At 38.6% G+C, this 14962-nt stretch overlaps 1 protein-coding gene across 15 annotated transcripts in view; it reads right to left on the reverse strand.

The window, feature by feature from the left end:
• The window catches only part of ABI1 (abl interactor 1), a 97506-nt gene extending 91304 nt beyond the window's left edge, over nucleotides 1-6202 (reverse strand). For 9 of the 15 annotated variants that reach the window (XM_036843117.1, XM_036843113.1, XM_036843119.1 and 6 more), the window contains exon 1: nucleotides 5927-6176. In XM_036843117.1, coding sequence (XP_036699012.1) covers nucleotides 5927-6043 — 117 coding nt within the window. In that variant the 5' untranslated portion in view covers nucleotides 6044-6176. Of the gene's footprint in view, nucleotides 1-5926 lie in introns of all 15 variants that reach the window. The other 6 variants (XM_036843125.1, XM_036843118.1, XM_036843124.1 and 3 more) reach the window with 3 other exon arrangements.
• Between the last annotated feature and the right edge of the window lie 8760 nt (nucleotides 6203-14962).

Genomic DNA, 14962 nt, shown 5'->3' on the forward strand with positions numbered 1-14962 from the left:
CTAAGCACAGATGCATATCAAAATTAGAATCATTTGATAACAAATAAACATTATCTTCCTTAGGATGTTTTGTTTTGCTTCCAGATTTTTTTCACAAATACTAGTTCACTACCAATTATTTCTCAGAAAATTTCATTTTGTAAATGAAGAAAATTAGTAAATTAGTTAAGTGTACCTATTTGGGTTGACACAGAGTGGTAATACTAAAAAACTTCAAGTCTCCTTTCTATGGAATTAATGTTTACAGTTAAAATCATCAGGTTAGCTATTTCCTTTAAAAACAAAATCCAGTAATTGCCATTTTCCAAAATCAAATAATTGCCATTTTCTCAATACCATACTTTTTTAAAAAATCCCTTATTTTTTAGGATGGTGTCTTATTAAATAAATATTAAGGTCTAAAAAGTTTGTAGCCCCAGGGTTTGACTATTATTCTTCAAAAGTCAAACCATAACTTCAGTAAAAATTACAATCAACACAAAAAGACATTAGAAAAAATATATAGCTCCCCCCAAATTCAAACTTTTTAAATGCTCCAAAATTAGCTTTCAACTATCACTTTTACCTTACTTTTCTTACCAACACTATTTTCATGGAATTACATCTACACAATCTCCTCTAATGTCTGACTCAAACTCTTGTCCCAATATTAGCACTCTTCTTCTCTGGCTAATACATTCTTGCCTATTAACTCACAAATTTCTAATTCCTAGGACATAATTTAACCGAAGATACAGTTATTCTAAATGGCCACAGAGGGACTTCCCTGGCTGTCCAGTGGTTAAGACTCCGAGCTTCCACTGCAGGGGGGATCCCTGGTCAGGGAACTAAGATTCCCACATGCCTCGCAGCACGGCCAATAAATAAATTAATGGTCATAGATCAGAATCCAAATTGCCCAAATACCTCTTTTCCACCTCAAGGAGTATTAGCATTCTTCAGCTATCAGAACCAACTGGAGAAAGCAGAAGCACATAAGAGGAATTAGAAAAGTGTTCTTATCCTAAGGGATTATTTCAACAATTTTCTTTAAAAAGCCCTCTTCTAAAGATACAAACATACTAAAACTGAGGATCTAAACACACCAGAACTAGATCACAGTACCACAGGTAAAGTTCTTATTATCTTATAGTTACAAAAGGAAACAAAGAGAGATGAATGGACTTTCATTAAGACCTAATATGCAAGATCAGATTCTGCCTGCTTGACAGCAGCATTAATGTTTAATTAATGTTATGACATGATATTGGTCAATTTAACAATTAACTGAGGATTTTCCATAAAATTATCTAAAATTCCATTTTGTTTGTTGAGATATGATTGACATATAACACCATATTAGTTTCAGGTGTACAATATAATGATTCACTATTTGTATATACAGCAAAATGGTCACCACAATAAGTCCAGTTAACATTCATCACCACACAAATTAAAAAAATTTTTTTCTTTTTCTTTCTTGTGGTGAGAACTTTTTAGATCTACTCTAGTAGCAATTATACAATACAGTATTATTAACTAGAGTTACCATGTTGTACATTACTAAAACCCTGTTTAATTCATTTAGATTTCCAACCTATATCTCTAATTTTGCTAGCCACTGTTTTACTCAAACTTCCAAGTGCAAGTAAGATTTCTACCATTTCCAATCTGTCCTAATCTCCGCAAGCACTTTGACATCTTTACCTGAACATAGTTTGTGTGGAAATCAGAACTACCCAAAATATTTCAAGACGTTTTTTGTTTTGCTAACTTCTACTAATTCTTCTACAAATTTCCTTATCACAATTGCAAAGTTGATTCAGAACAGAAAAAAAAAAAAGGCAAAGATGCACAAGAGAAGAAGAGGATCCACTGAGCTCAGTGAAAAACTAGCCTATGATTCCTGTAATTCAATACTTCAAGTGCCAAACCTACCATCTTTTGTGATCGGGCAAGTCCCCAAATTACAAACATACCTGTTCTTATATTACAACTTGGAACTCAGAGGAAACAATAGTAAAATAGTTGTTAGGTTCCCAGACATGACCCACAAGAGTCTATTCCATGACATTTCTGAACTAGTCTGAGTTCTAGACTCATTCGCATCTGGAGACAGTGTGATATGGAAAGAGCATAGCCTTTGGAGCCTGTCAAGAGTTAGGGAGAAATCCTGACTGCCAATCCCTAACTGTATGATCAAACAAAAATTCATTTAACTTTTCCGAGTGCCAATTTCCTCATCTGGAAGAGAATACTGCCTATCACAGAGAGTTTTTGTAAGGATTAAAGGTAATACAAATCAACCAGCACAGACTGTGAAAGAGTAGGTACTCAATAAGTAGAAACAAGTTACTCTTCCCTTTTCTATTACCCTCTTCATACATTCTTTTTAACCACTTAGGATACAGAATCAGAAAATCTGGGTTTGATTCTAGGCACCATCTCATACAAGATATGGGACTTTAGGCTAGGTATTCAATGTCTCTGAACCTCAGATTGCTCATTTGTTTAAAAAAAAAAAAAGGAAGGAAAAATAGATCATAATTATTGTAATAATTAAGTGACATTAGTTTATAAACTGGAATAAACTGTACAGTACCAAAAATGTCAGCTTTTACCTACTCTAAAGCGCTCCCCCTCAAAAAATTATCTGCCTTCCAAGACCACATGGGTATAATGAGCAAATGAATATAAACTGATGTCATGGGTGGAGGAAATCAAGCTAAATTAAGTAGCTCACTGATGACATCCCCTTCATCTTCCCAGACTTTAGGATATACTTGTTAACCCAAACAAGCCCCTGTTGGCGGAATTCCGGGGAAAAAATTAAATTAAAAAGTTAACCTGTAAGGAAGACTTTTCTGTCCTTACCCAACCTATGCTGAGAAACCTTTCGTAAGCAGTTTCTACTCCTTTTCACTTAGATCTCCTTCCTATTCCTCAAAATAATCCCCATGACAAAGGCGGTATGGACCCTAAAGTAAGAGCAAAGAGAACTGACCAGATGAACAAACAACTCTTCAAGTTGAAGAGTGACTGTCCTTGACACAATCCACCAGAAAATTCAAACTAAAGGTGGGAAAACGCAAAGATTTTTCTTTATGTCTACATAAATGTTTATATAAAGTACACGCTCTATTTTGAATATTATTTTCCCATAAGAATTTCAAAAGCCCTGTCCTTTTTAAGATAGTGGACTCTTCAGAGAAGTTTTGCTATTAATAATACAATTTAATAATTAAAGTCAACAAGACCAAAAGAGCTAATAAAGTGCTCAAGGACTCAGTTGCACTACAGCCAAAAGAACTTGCCAGCTAAACACCTTACCTGAACTGTACTTCCAAACTGTAGGAAAACAACAAAATGAAAAGTAAATTCTCAGGATAAAAATCACTCACGCAATAATTTAACTCACCTTGGGTATAAAAAAATTCTCAAAACACAAGTGACCATATACATTCCCCAAGAGAAGGTATGTTTACATAGGATGTTAGCCCTTATCCAATCGGTCACAGAAGGGATACAGAGAGATCTCAAAAGACATCTAAATGGATATTTCTAGTACTATTTGTTCCCTCTTCACAGCACCACAGCACATCACAAAATCAGCTACCACCACATCAACTTCCACCAAGTGCTCATCATCTTCTGAGCCTGTCAGAGCCTGACCCTGTCTGAGCCTCTTGGGAAGGGAGCTAGTGGCCAGCTTCATGCAGCCCAAAGTTTAAAAGCTATTACAGTGCTGTGTGTGAATTTCATTCTTTCCCCCCCCCCCCAGTATTTCTAAATATCTCACTGGTGTCAAGTTTAGGACCACCAAAAAAACTTGGGGCCAGTGACAGTGGATCTTGGCATCATGGTATTAACATGCTTAAAAGACTACATGAGAAATAACATGATTTATTTAATTAAGGATATAATGAAATTTTAAAGTGCTTCAAAATTACGGTGGCAAGAGGGGAAAAGAAAAGGGTCAGGGGAAAAAAAAAACTTACAGCACACAACTACCTGAAAAAGAAATAGCCAACAGACAGGTTAAAACACGTTTGCATTGGCCAACACGTAGCAGTTACCACACCATATATTTGTCAAATTTCCCAACATGCAAAACGAAAAGAAGCCACCCCTTTATGAAGTGCCTATCTGCTGACTTCTACAAAGAAATGACTTTTCTAGAAAGAGGGCAATTTAACTTCCTGTGCTCTCCCTCTGACTTTCAAAATCTTTAAAACCTTCAGCAAACTGAGATTCACTTCAATTTTAAGGTTCTTCGTGTGAAGTTGAATAAAATGTGTTTATTTTTAATATCGATAAACTACAGAAAACTTTTCTGCTTGAAAACTATATCCACATTTCTACTAGATTTTAGAATATTTTTTTAAAAGCTAAATATAAAGTTTGCAAAAACAAGTAATACAGTAGATGCGGCAGGCATTCAACAAGTTTATCAGTGGAATTCCTAAAGTAAAAGCTTGAAAAAATTTATGAGATGAATTCCTAGTAGTGCTACTGAAGATACAATGTTACTAATATGGAAATTGAGAAACATTCAAAATATTCTGAAAACAGTATCTCCTTCTAAAAATAGAGGAAAAGCATCTGCCAACACAGAAACCACTGGTTCTTAAAAATGATAATCACGTGGGATGCATTTCTATAAATACTTTGGTTCTGAACTGCAATAACCCCAGCCTCTGAAAGCACGTTTTGGTCATGCCTTACCACTAACAAGCGAATTTTTGGTGACATTACATTGATATAAAGGACTCTGCTACTTTTATTTGCTTCTACTGCAAACTGTTAGTTTATGCAGTTAAAGATCTACAAACCAAACTACCACACAACATAATTCACTTTCAATCATTAAAATAAAAGCAAACAACCAACCATCTGCCATAGATAAGGTCCCAAGAATTTTCTAATAAATTTAGAATGACATATTTGACGTTCTGGTTCTAGTTCGGGGATTCATTCTCTACATTTACTTAGGCTGTAAAGAGAGAAACCTCAGGAAAAAAGCAACCGGCGATTACACCATTCTATTTTAAGTTAAGTTACTTAAGAAGCCAGCAGTTCAAGAACTTTTGGGGAAGAGAGAGTACTGAAGCCATTTTTCCAAGCAGTTAAGGATAATTTGTGCTTTATACTAACGGCCGCCCTAACACCCTCTAGAATATATTACGGTGGGGGCGGAAGTGAAAATGATGAGACGGGGCGGGGGGGGGGGGGGGAGAAAACCCGACTTGAAAGCGGACAGGCAGGCAGACTTACAAACCTTCAATTAACGGAATTCGGAGATTTAACTTCTCTTCTACGCCCTCCCTCGCTCCCCACCCGCTTCCTCCTCTCCTCGGGGGAGGTCTGTGTGATGTGACTCACGACAAATTTTAAAAATAAATAAATAAATAAAAGACACACCCTCTGGGCTGAACTGACATACTCTCGCCCCCACCCACCCTCCCCCGACGCACCCCCCGCTTCTCCTCTCGCTCCTGCCGCTCCTCCCCGAGCCTCGTCCCGGCCCTCTGCTCTCCGCTCGCTCGCCCGGTCCGAGACCCTCGGCCGGCGGAGAGGCGGCGGGGCGGCGGCGGGGGGAGCGGCTCCGGGACGGAAGGCCGGCGGGTGGAGGGCGGCCGGGGGGCAGCGCGGCTCGGGGGGCCGAGCCCGCGGGGAGGCGGACGGCAGGGGGGCGCCGGACCGCGGCGGCCGCGGCTCCGGGCTCCCTCGCCCATTTTCTCTCTCCGCTTCTATGGGTTTCAACCACCACGGCCACTTCCTGTATTGCAGCCCGGCCACCCGCTCTCTCCCCGACTGGGACTGGGGTTGGGGCTGCCGCTGAGGTTAGGCAGTTCCCCACCCCGCCCAGTGGGCTGGTCACTCGGGCGGCCGGCGGCGGGTCCTCGGCCCGGGCGGCAGCGCCCGCCCGCGCGCCCGCGCTCCTCACCTGTATGTAGTTGTTTTCACAGTAGTCCGCCACCCGGGTCAGATTCTGATAACTCTCTATCAGCGCCCTCTTGCCAGACGGGATCTCCTCCTCTAGTAACATCTGCAGCTCTGCCATTTTCCACCCCTCTGCATCGCTTCCTCTCGCGTTAAAGAGACAGAGGCTGCAAGGTCCGCGGAGGTTCCGAGCACCTCACAGCCCGGATACAAACCGCCTGCCCGCCCTCCCGCCTGGTATTGTGGGACGGCACCTCCTCCTCGTCCTCCTCACGCTCTCCACCCGCCTCCACCCACTTCTCGCAGCCTCCCCAAGCTCGTTTTCTCGCGAGCCTTCCTATCCTTCCCTCCCCCTTCCCGCAACCATGGGATTTCCCCCCCCCTTTGGCATGGCCTTCTGGGAATTGTAGTCTCTCACTGGGTTGGCCGCCCATCGAAAGCGCATGCGTCCAGGGAACCTCAGAAAAAGACCCAGGAGGAGAGCAATTAAAGAACTTGGAAAGAGGGTGGTGGTTTAAATCCCGAGTTTCTTGACAGCTCCGGGAGATGGCGCCACAGGGTGATTCTAGAGAATGAAACCGGTTCCCCGAGAAGGCTGTGAAGCTTGGCAGAACTTGGTTAACTAGGAAACGCCCTTGAATCAGATACCCATCTGATAAGGATTTAAAAGGACTAGAGTATGGAAAACTCCAAATCTTTACTTCCTCTATCTTCTTAGAGATAACGCGACTCAGGCTTTACTTTCTAAACTTCCTCAATTCACTTAAAATTTGGGCAACACTTGATATTAACAGCTCTATACCAAGCAATGTACTCAACATTGGGGGTACAAGTTGAGTAAGGATACTCTGTACTTACAGACCCACGATTTAAAAACAAACACATATATATAATCTATAAAATATATTTACTATGTTGTACACCTGAAACTGGAGTCCCCTTAAAACCATGGTCCCTTACTGAGTTTATGATTAATCTCTATCCAAAACTTTATTCATTTCTTTCTCCCCTCTGACCTCAATCCTGTGCTAACACTGTCAGATGACTATAGTTACTGCTGTCAGTAACGTCGTTAATGCACTAAAATCTCTGTTACAGGTATCATCATTAAGGTACAAACTCAGGATGTTTCTCCAGGGCAAGGTGAGCTCACAGACCGTGGACCACGGACCACCTGGCCAGAGAATCATAAACTGGAGACATTCTGACTCCCGAAACCACGATTAAGAAATGTCACAGAGGGCTTCCCTGGTGGCGCAGTGGTTGAGAATCTGCCTGCCAATGCAGGAGACACGGGTTCGAGCCCTGGTCTGGGAAGATCCTACATGCCGCGGAGCGACTAAGCCCGTGAGCCACAATTGCTGAGCCTGCGCATCTGGAGCCTGTGCTCCGCAACGGGAGAGGCCACGATAGTGAGAGGCCTGCGCACCGCGATGAAGAGTGGCCCCCCACTTGCCGCAACTAGAGAAAGCCCTCGCACAGAAACGAAGACCCAACACAGCCATAAATAAATAAATAAATAAATAAAATTTTTTAAAAAATAAATAAATAAATAAAAAAAAAAAAAAGAAATGTCACAGAAATGTCACAGGGCAACGATTAATCCCAGTTTCTTTGTTCCTCACCTTTAAAACACCCATAACTCAAAGACCAAGCTGGAGTGGGTCTGAGGCTTGTCTCTCACTCACTTGGCTTGGCGCCCTGCAATAAACCCTTACTCTGCTGCAAACTCCCGCTGTCAGAGTTTGGCTTTCTGAGCCATGAGCACACAAGCGCTTTGCTTGGTTACAAAACTAAGATAATACTGTAAATCAACTATACTTCCATTAATTTTTTTAAAATTTTTAAAAATAAAAATTAAACCAAACAATTTTTAGTACTATCGCGTCCTAATCTCTTATTCTTTGACTCTTTGCATGTATCTCCCTACATTTTTTTTTTTCTCCCTACATTTTTGAAGTTTTGTGCAGGTTGTTTCTCTACATCGTGTAAAATCATTGTGCTTTTTAAAAAATCATCAACTGCTTTGGAATAGTCTAAAACACCCTATATTTCAAGCTTTTTATTTCAAGAGAAACATTAAATGCTTTTGATATAATGGACTATGAAAAGTATTGTCCAAAGGCCGAAAGGAAACTAATTTAAAGATCATTTAAAAGTCCATATTTTCATCTCTCCATGAAGTCATTTAGAATCACAATAACTATAAAAATAATAAGATGACAACCAAATGTTTAAAAATTGACCAATGAATAGGTATTTATTGGATACTGCCTTTACTAGGGGCCATATGATGTTCAGTCTCTACAAGGAAAAATTTATATCTTCTCCTACCTGAAAGAGATAACTACACCCAGTCACCAGATTCTTTTTTTTTTTTTTTTTTTTTTTCGGCCGTGCAGCTTACGGGATGTTAGTTCCCTGACCAGGGGTTGAACCCTGGCCGCATTGGAAGCGTGGAGTCCTAACCATTGGACCACCAGGGAATTCCCCCAATCAAGGATTCTAAGGTCCATAAATCAATAAATGACATACTCTCCATAATAATCCAGAATAGACGTAATAGTCTTTCTTTAATACTTGTCATTAATCCAAACATCATTTAATACAAGTTATTGAAATTTGATGTATTCTTGAATCTGGTCTCTACACGAGCCAGATTTAACTATGGGAATCACTAAACTTATTTCCATATACTGATACATTTCAACAACATTGGGGAGTGATTAGGCAGGTGATGCTGCTTTACGCTTTTCAAAGTCCTATTAGATTTCTTTAATGCACACAACTCAGAGATAAATGACCTAAAGATTCTTTTCTATCTTTACCAAATAAGGAAATTTAAGCTTACACAGGTTAAGAGATTTAGCTAATGGCACTGAAAATAGTAGTCAAGTTCTCTGACTTCTAGAACAGAGGTCTTTCTACTATCCAGTTAAAACTTTCTCTTGAAATATTTATGGCTTATATAAAGTCCATTCAATGAAGTTATCCCTCATACCTTTAAGGTGATTGAGTTGAATATGCTATCCTTTGTATTTTTATTTAAAAAAACAACAACTAGTTTCCCTTATAATGATAGTCTGTAATAAGGCAATATTTCCTTTAAAACTAAATAGGATTTGTGGGGATAAAACCATAAAACACCAGCACCATACTGTAGCCATGGGCTTTCAATATTTTTTGACACAATGTGAACCAGGATATATATATATATATATATGCTGGTTTAAAAGTTTCACAAAACTAAGTATGATACTCTGATTTTTCCTATTCTAATTCAATTTATTTAATGCTGGTAAGGACTATGAAATTGATCTCATGATCCACTACAGAAAGATGACCCATAGTTTGAAAACCATTTTTCCCTTCCACTAAAACAAATATGACCCTTTACTAAGCATATATTATCATAAATTTATATTGTCATAAATTTTTTTAAATCACAGTTATTAACAGACCAGAAAAAATGTATTAAAAGATTTAATAGAATAAAACTTAGCTAAAGTAAAGGACCTGACTATCTATATCAAAACAGCTTACGCTGTACAATCTTAATTAAAATCCTAACAGGTTTTTTGTAAAAATTGACAAGGTTTTTCTAAAATTTATCTGAATGCAAAGGCCCTAGTACAACCAAGACAACAGAAAAATGAAGTTAGAGGACATACACTACCAAATTTCAAGATTTACTAAAAAGCTACAGAAATTAGGACAAAGTGGACTTGGTGAAGAACATACAAATAGTTCTTTGGAACAGACACTAATATATGCAGAAACTTATTTTATGACAAAAGTGCCAATGAAATTCAATGGGAGAAAGGATTCTTTTTTCCCAATAAATGTGCTGGAGCCATTGGACATTTGTTTTTTTCATATGAACATTGAATCTACATCACCCAATACTCCAAAATTTATTCAGGATATATCACGGTTCCAAATGTAAAAGGTAAAGCAATAACGCTTCTTCAAGAAAGCATAGAGTAACTGCACAAGCTTGGGATAGGCAAAGATTTCTTAACCAGGATACAATAAGCACTAACAAAGAAAAGAAAAAAAAAAGATAAATTGCTTTTTTTTAGGGTTTTTGGTTTTGTGTATAAATTGCTTTTTAATAAAATGAAAAACTAAGCCATTGTATTCATTTCCTATTGCTGCTGTAAAAAATTACAACAAATTTAGTGACTTAAAACAACACAAATTTATTATCTTACGGCTCTGGAGATCAGAGGTCTCACCTGTTTAAAATTAAAATGTCAGTAAGGCTTTGCTCCTTCCAGATACTCTAGAGGAGAATGCGTTACCTTGCCTTTTCCAGCTCCTAGAGGCTACCTGCATCCTTTCACTGTGGCCACTTCTTCCATCTTCATGTCGACAGTACAGCATCCTCAGATCTCTTTCTTTTTTTTTTTTTTTTTTTTTTTTTTTTATAGCTACTTTATTTATTTATTTTTTTTTTTTTTTTTTTTTTTGGCTGTGTTGGGTCTTCGGTTCGTGCGAGGGCTTTCTCTAGTTACGGCAAGTGGGGGCCACTCTTCATCGCGGTGCGGGGACCGCTCTTCATCGCGGTGCGCGGGCCTCTCACTATCGCAGCCCCTCCCGTTGCGGGGCACAGGCTCCAGACGCGCAGGCTCAGTAGTTGTGGCTCACGGGCCCAGCCGCTCCGTGGCATGTGGGATCTTCCCAGACCAGGGCTCGAACCCGCGTCCCCTGCATTAGCAGGCAGATTCTCAACCACTGCGCCACCAGGGAAGCCCCCTCAGATCTCTTTCTGACTCTGCTTCTGTCATCACAGCTTCTTCTTTCTGACTCTGACCATCAACCTCCCTCTTATAAGGATCCTGTGACTACATACATCCCACCTAGATAATCCAAGAAAATCTCCCCATTTCGAGATTGTTAACTTGATTACATCTGCAAAGTCCCTTTTGCCATGTAAGGTAATATACTCACAGTTTGCAGAGATTAGGACATGGACATCTTTGAGGGGCCATTAGTCAGCCTACTATAGCCATCATTAAAATTAAAAGTTTTTTCATGAAAAGACACTATTAAGAAAGTGAAAAGATAAGCCACAACACATACATTTGAGAGAGGACTTGTATCTGGAATATATTAAAACAAAACAAAACAAAAAAGCTCCTCCAAGTCAATGGAAAAAAAAAAAGACAATTAAAAAAAAAAAAAAGGACAACTGAAAGTAAAAAAGAAGATGACAACGGCACTCCACAAAAGGCCAATAAATATATGAAAAGGCACTCAACTCATTATTTATCAAGAAAATGCAACTTAAAACCATAGTAAGATAACTATACTCCACCAGGATGCAGTGTAAAATTTAAAACACTGTACTACATACCCTTTAGAATGGCTAAAATAAAAAAGTCCTGACAATAGCAACTGCTACTCACAATGTAGGGTAATGGGACTTTCATATATTACTGGCTGTAAAATGCTATAGCCACTTTGGAAAACAGTTTAGTAGTTTCTTATGAAGCCAAACATATACTTAATAAATAAGCTAGCAGGGACTTCCCTTGTGGTCCAGTGGTTAAGACTTCACCTTCCAATGCAGGGGATGAGGGTTCGATCCCTGGTCGGGGAACTAAGATCCCACATGCCTCGAGGCCAAAAAACAAAACAAAAATAATAATAATAATAACCTAGCAATCCTACTCCTAGATATTTACCCAAGAGAAACAAACACTAATGTTCACACAAAAACCATGTGAGTGTTTATAGTAAAAACATTAAAAGCTGGTAACAACTCAAATGTCTTTCAGCCAGTTACTGAATAAACAAATGGTACATCCAAACAATAGACCACTATTCAGCAATAACATGCAATGAACTATATATACACACAAAGTCTTAGATGAATCTCAGATGCATTTTGCTAAGTGAAAGAAGCCCCCCTCCACCTCAAAAAAAGACCAACAGTACCTCATGTTGGCATAATGTATCGCATCTAGCACACACTCACACACACACACACACACACACGAGAGTACATACATGAGTATACAAGTGTAAAAGGGCACAATCACTTTGGAAAACTGTTTGGCAGTACCTGTTAAAGTTAAATATACACCTCCTTAAGGTCCAACAATTCACTCCTAGGTATTTATTCAAGAAAAATAAGTATATATGTCCACAAAAGGATATGTACAAGAATGCTCAAAGCAACTTTATTCATAACAGGCAAAAAATAGAAACAACACAAAAGCCTACAAACAAGAGAAAGGAGAGCTAAATGGTGGTATATTCATATAATGGAAAACTATGCAGCAGTAAAAGGACCAAACTACTGATAAACACAACAACGTGGATGAATGCATCGCTAAATGCACTCTCAGAGGTGAAAGTTTTAGCAAGTGAAATTAACCAGACATAGAGTGCATCCTATATGATTTCATTTCTATGAAGTCCAAAAACAGGCTAAACTTATGGACGATGACAAAAATCAGAATCGTAGTTAACTGTTATAAGGGATAGACTGGAAAGGAACATGAGGAAATCTTCTGGGGTACCAGGAATATTCTATGTCTATTCACCACCTGGTTGGTGGTTACAGGGTTGCATATGTAAATAAAAAATCATCAAGTTGTACTCTTAAAAGTAGTGTGCTTTACACAATTTAATGTATGTATATTATATCTCATTTTTTAAATGAATAAAGAAAAAAATATTCTTTAAAAAATCTCACCTATAAAAAGGAAAAATCAACAGACAATATGAAAAACAAAACATATACATCTTGGCAAATTTATTGAACTTTAAGGATAAAAAATAAAGGAATGTTCTAAAGAAAAAGTAGGTTACCACCAACAGAAAAAATATCAAGCCAACCTTTTCCTCTGCAACAGATGTCAAAAAACAATAGAACAAAGTCTATAAAATCCTGAAATGAAATTAATGTGATTCAGTGATTCTTTACCTAGTGTGGAAGATGAAAACATCTAAATAGAAAGTTAGATATAGTTCATCATAGATATCTGAATTGGATTAATATAAATAAATGGTTGTTAGAATATCACGGATGGAATGAAAAAGCTTAAAAACTACCAAAGAGAACAGACAGATTTTTTCTACAAAAGAATGAAAATTAGCAGAGCTCTTATCAACAATAATAGATACAAGAGATAAAGGAGTTATTTCCTGGGAGTGCTGAGCGAAAATAATCCTCAACCTAGAATTTAAACCCAGCTAAGTACCATTCCAAGGATGACATGGTTCAGACATAGAGGAGAGTTTACCACCCAGAAACCTTAAATTTAATAAATATATATTTTAATGCAGACAGAAAATGTGGAACAAAAGAAACAATAAAAATGAAATTCACTGGTGAATTTGATTACCTATGGATTAACAGAATAAAGTTTTTTCAAGTTAAAAAATCAACTAGGAAAAAAAAAAAATTAACTAGGGACTTCCCTGGTGGCACAGTGGTTAAGAATCTGCCTACCAATGCAGGGGACATGGGTTCAAGCCCTGGTCCGGGAAGATCCCACATGCCACGGAGCAACTAAGCCCGTGTACCACAACTACTCAGGCTGCACTCTAGAGCTCTCGAGCCACAACTACTGAGCCTGTGTGCCACAACTATTGGAGCCCACGCGTCTAGAGCCCGTGCTCCGCAACAACAGAAGCCACCACGTGAGAAGCCCGTGCACCGCAAGGAAGAGTAGCCCTCGCTCACGGCAACTAGAGAAAGCTTGCGTGCAGCAACAAAGACCCAACACAGCCAAAAAAATTAAATAAATAAATAAATAATAATAAATTAATTTAAAAAATTAACTATCTGGGATTTTTCGTGTTTTTTTTGGGTTTTTTTAAATTTTATTTTATTTATTTATTTTTGGCTGCACTGGGTCTTCGTTGCTGCGCGCAGGCTTTCTCTAGTTGCGGTGAGCGGGGGCTACTCTTCGTTGTGGAACGCGGGCTTCTCATCATGGTGGCTTCTCTTGTTGCGGAGCAAGGGCTCTACGCACACGGGCTCAGTAGTTGTGGCTTGTGGACTCTAGAGCTCAGGCTCAGTAGTTGTGGCTCATGGGCTTAGTTGCTCTGCGGCATGTGGGATCTTCCAGGACCAGGGCTCTAACCCCTGTCCCCTGCATTGGGAGGCAGATTCTTAACCACTGTGCCACCAGGGAAGCCCATCATATGGTATTTTAAGAGAAAAATAATCCAGTTATACATTGCTTAGACGAGACACTTACAAAAGCCATACTGAAATAAAGGGATAGAAAAATATTTACTGAGCAAAAACTGTTATAGAAATATGTCAAATTAATTACAATCAAGGCCAAAAAACATTACAAAGAATACAAGAGGGCGTTAGATGATAATAATAAAAGGAACAATGCATCAAGAAGATAAGTAATTATAACTTTGTAGCAGCCAACATCACAGACTTTCAATATATAAACCAAAATCTTTTTTTTTTTTGGCCACACGGCATGCCGGCTCATAGTTCCCCGGAAAACCAGGGATCAAACCCGTGTCCCCTGCAGTGGAAGCCCAGAGTCCTAATCACTGGACCACCAGGGAAGTCCTTAAACCCAAATCTTTACAAGGAAAAACTGACGTATCAACAACCATAAGTGGAAGATTTCTTCTTATTTTTACATTTTTTTTCATAAATGGAAGATTTTAACACATTCTTATCAGAGACCAAGGAAGCAAGCAAAAAGTTTATATAAAATATTTTAACAATAAAATTAACAAAAAAGCACAGATGATCAATATTAGTTATGAAAAAGAGGACATAACACAAATTGCAATGACAAAAAGTAAGAAATTTGCACACTTTCCAGAGTGACTAGGTTGAATAATAAATATCAGTTCTATCTGTATTTCCTTCAGTTTAATTGGTTGGGAGGAAGGGGGTGGAGACAATTTGTTTGAACCAGTTAATGTTCTTTATTTGTGCAGGGATGCCGGTTTCAAACTATGTCCTAAAAGATATTTTAATTTGAGATTCAAAATCCTGTGCCTCACTGAAACAGGTCACAGACCTAAATGAAAGAGCTAAAACTGT

This window comes from Balaenoptera musculus, chromosome 2, assembly GCF_009873245.2.
Source record: "Balaenoptera musculus isolate JJ_BM4_2016_0621 chromosome 2, mBalMus1.pri.v3, whole genome shotgun sequence".
Taxonomy (NCBI): Eukaryota; Metazoa; Chordata; class Mammalia; order Artiodactyla; family Balaenopteridae; genus Balaenoptera; species Balaenoptera musculus.